The 4,313-nt window shown below is 38.6% G+C and overlaps 1 protein-coding gene across 1 annotated transcript; it reads right to left on the bottom strand.

The window, feature by feature from the left end:
- Positions 1 to 345: 345 nt before the first annotated feature.
- Positions 346 to 981, bottom strand: SARC_01685 (hypothetical protein; the record flags this gene model as incomplete). The annotated part of the gene is made up of 1 exon (XM_014304586.1): positions 346 to 981. One exon carries the CDS (start codon positions 979 to 981, stop codon positions 346 to 348), a length of 636 nt encoding a protein of 211 aa, XP_014160061.1.
- Positions 982 to 4,313: the final 3,332 nt, after the last annotated feature.

Raw genomic sequence — 4,313 nt, 5'->3', positions numbered from 1 at the left:
TGTGTGTGTGTGTGTGTGTGTTGTTGTTGTTTGTGTGTGTGTGTGTGTGTGTGTGTGTGTGTGTGTGTGTGTGTGTGTGTGTGTGTGTGTGTGTGTGTGTGTGTGTGTTTGTTTGTGTATACGAAGATATATGTACAAGCCTGTGGGTATACGCCCATATTTGTATTTGTCTGTGATTTATGAATATTTACATATATTTACATATAATATCGGCATTTTTTGAAGCACTACATTGAAGTCATACGCACATATGTGTTTTCTTTTATAACTTCTAACAAATTTACAATTGTTATATCACTCCACGTATAAACATATAGATGCGAGCAATATTCTGCGTTTTTTAAATTATAGTTGCTCACCTTTGTGAAATTCCAACTGCTTGTGAAAAACTGGACAGACACCCATCAGTGTCTTAGCTACGTCCTTCTGTTTGACCTTTGATTTGAGGCCTAGCTCTGCACACTTTGGAGGTCTCGGTGGAGTTCGTATATACTTTTCAACAGTACTCTGTCCTTCCACCTGATGATATGATTGCTCTTCGATAAGCTGATTCTGCCCCTCATAATCTTCGTTGCGTTTGCGCCACTGGTCCAAGTTATTGTTTTCAAACACCACCCCATCTGTGTTAGAGCCATCGTCATCTCTTATATTGCGGACGGCTATAGAATCATCTTGCTTACCATTGACTTGATCGGGATATTTAAGGGCGCCCATTGACAGGTCCTCAATAGCACTGTTGAGTTCTCCGCGCACGTCAGTGATGTCTTTCGCCGCAAACCAGTCTTTGACACTTGATTCGGTCTTGGATAGCATGTCAGCAAACCCCAAATCCCCGGTATTTTCTTCGTTATTATACGAGAAGGTGCTGGGGTTGGCCTGTTGCCTGCTTGTTTTGTATGCGTGTAGTGTGACTAATATGAATACGACTACCACCATGAGAGTGTTGCGACTACAGCATAACCTTCGACTTGATTTAACCATGATGCTGTGTAGTATTACTCTCCCTTCACAGTTTGAGATCAATATCCACCCCGATGTGTTTTTTTTAAGTATATTGCTATATCTGTATATCTGTTCACTCTCTTTTGTTCACTGTTTTGCATTTGACATATATGTAAAAGTACACGGATAGTTATAGCTTTTCACTGTAGCAATCTGAGAGAGCCAGGGACTCTGGGGCGTCTCAGCTTTGATCACTGATGTCTGATGGCCAGTCACCAACGGCCACTGTAACTTGCAAGTCACAAACTGGCATGATGCAAAGATGAAGAAAGATGTCATCAAAATAACGAATGTGTTTATATTTATTTTCAAAAAGAAATGGTTCAAAAAAAAATGCATCCAAATTGGAGTTAGATTTTGTTTTTGTTTTTGTTGAAGATTCAAAACCCGTCTCCCTATTGAACCATACGTAGTTTCCAAGGGTTACGAAGTGGATCTTAATTTTCTACGCTTCCCATTGGTTCACTCTCTCTCCTCACTTTCTTAGACTCTCCAATCTACATACTAAATAAATACTACAGTAAATACAAAGTAGTAGAAGTACACAAGATTAAAAGTAGTAAGTAGTAAGTAGTAACTAGAGTAAGTCATAGCCTTCAAAATTATGAGTATATTGTAAATAGAGAGAAGGTTCAGACTTCAGACTTCAGATTTCAGACTGGTGAGTGGTTAGTTGGTGACTGCAGGTGAGTGCCTGTACAAAACCATTTAGTAGCCTACAATAGCGGATGCCGGATAAGACAGCCGACAAAATTAAATGTTTAAATATGTCCCTCCCAGTCTGTCACACTCCCGTCTTCCGCACCCCCGCACCCCCTTACACCCGGGGCCGTGGCCCGCAGTGCCCCGCGCTACGTTTTCGTTTTTGTCTTTGTTTCAGGTTTCTATCCCCCACCAGAGAGAGCCCGGCAATTTTTTCAGATTTATTATTCTGTGTACAATCCATATGTACAATTGTATTTCCGCTCTGATATTCATGGCCAACTTGGACCTGATGAATACGTCCGTTCTCCCTCATATTTCTCTATGACCATGCTCTAAATATTATGTGTACACTCCATATGTACAGTTGCATATGCTACACTTTATCCATGATGGGATTGATGGCCAACTTGGAATTGATGAATACGTCTATTCTCATAGTTTCACTTTTCATTGTTGTAGAAAGTCATGCTCTATAAAACTATTGCATGCAAATTTTTATAAAGAAGTATATTACTACGTATTAAAAACTCTATGCATAGAGAGGGAACTATGAAAATAAATATGATAAAAATATATTGTAATCATCCTCCCACCCCCCACTGTCCCCAGTCCCAGGCTTCGCCATGCATACATGTATTTACACTCTGTGATTGACTGACCGTGCAAGAGGAGACTGAGAGAGTGTGTGTAGTATGTAGACAGCATTCAGTTACTGAAGATTTTTTTCTATTTTTTTTTGTTTTTAGTTTGGTGCTGGAAACAGTAGCAGAGTATGCTACTATATTCACAGCCAAACATTTAAAGAGTCGCTTTCACATGAAAGACAGAAAACGTGCATCCACACATAGCTTTGCGACAGCTGGAAAGTCATAAGGAACCCGTAGTTACTTCTAAATAAAAAAATAGATGACTGGAGAGGAGTGAAGTATATGTATTGGATTTCTGCAGAGAAAAAAAATTGTCCGATGGCGACGATTTTTCACTTTCAATCACATAAACATGCGCGTTATAAATTCGATAGAAGTCTTGTGAACTTTGTATGACCATCGAGTTACATTTGTCTCCCTCTAAGTTATAGTTCATTGAGCGTTGGTGGTACTATTCGACGATATTCATAGTTTTCTTCCTACACCATCCATTAAAACTAAAAGGGTGTCACGATCGAACTACATTATGTTGCCCACCCCTCGGTGGTAATATTCTCAGCTTTCTGAACTAATCATCAAATAACGCAGAACACGATCCATAAGTTCTATTTTGATGGCGTAATGTTTAGTTGTTATTTAGGGTTTAGTCACTACATGCTAGTTTCATCGCTGTTTGTACGATTATATCATCCTGTGTCAGTAAGCATTATTTCTTCGAGCTCAAATTGAACCAGAAATTAAAAAAAATTCGTTCATTATTTTTTTGCAACATATAAATTTGTATTCTTCACACACAACCCCGAAATTGCTACAAGTAAGATGTGCAGTGGATCTCATCAGATGTATCTACATATGTGAATGTATTTGGGAACGAGTGATATCATTCGCAGTGACACAGAATCCGGCCTGTTGTGGCATATATGAGATTCTGATACTCGGCAGCGAGCAGGGAAGGTGTAGATTCGTGAGCAATCATGTATATATGATGATATAACCTATCTCTATTTCACAAGTATAGCATGTTCTGTGCCTTGTAAACTTATAAAAATGAACATAGCAGCCATTGATACCATACTTTTACCAAATTTAGCAGGCGAGGCAGTGAGCCCAAAATTTGATTAGCAACAGACTGCTTATATATTCACTGAACTCTCACACTCGTCAGTGTGTATATTTATATAAAGATCTCATACTGCGAAATACCCACCGATCGAAAATCCGCAGTTTTTCAAGCAAAACCGTTCGACGTATTAAAATTCTAAAACTGAGTCGTGTCCAACACAGACGAATTAGTAACGGACACGTCTTACTTTATATACCTCCACTACCTATAACATCGCTATGAATGATACTAATAAGTATCCTCTACATGCAGTATGCACCTGAACAGATTACGTTAAGAAAATTGACATCTTGCACAGTATTTTACTCGTAAAAACAATGCGTGTATGAGTCAAATTATTTATGTTGATGACTTTCAGAACAATATGACTCATCGCACTTCAGTATTATCTTTTAAACAGCGACTGATAATAAAGTGATAACAGCAAAATTAATACATAAAACGGATTGCGGAACAACATTGGTCTCATTGATCATTGACGACGGATGTGTGTATTTGAGTCAATCACGTTTGAGTTTATTATCTGATACAAGGGTACAATACATCACTACGCTCCTGTGAAACATGACCACCCCTCTCCCCCCAGAGCTTAAGCCGGTCAAAAAGTTCATCGACCGAGCGAACGAATTTCAAGCGAGTGGAGATCATGTCGTGAGCTATTACTGTAAGTGGTAATACAACCGTCCATGTAGATCAACGTGGACTGAGAAAAATGTTATGACAGACAATGCACGATCATCTGCTATATTAGTATATGCATTTCAATTTACTTTATGTAGCCTTTGTATATACTGTCATATAAATGCATGTATGAATATATGTATATACATTTATAT

The sequence above is a fragment of the Sphaeroforma arctica genome, assembly GCF_001186125.1.
Source record: "Sphaeroforma arctica JP610 unplaced genomic scaffold supercont1.69, whole genome shotgun sequence".
NCBI lineage: Eukaryota > Ichthyosporea > Ichthyophonida > Sphaeroforma > Sphaeroforma arctica.
The sequence above is the reverse complement of the archived record's forward strand: the minus strand, read 5'-3'. Positions and strand labels throughout refer to the sequence as shown.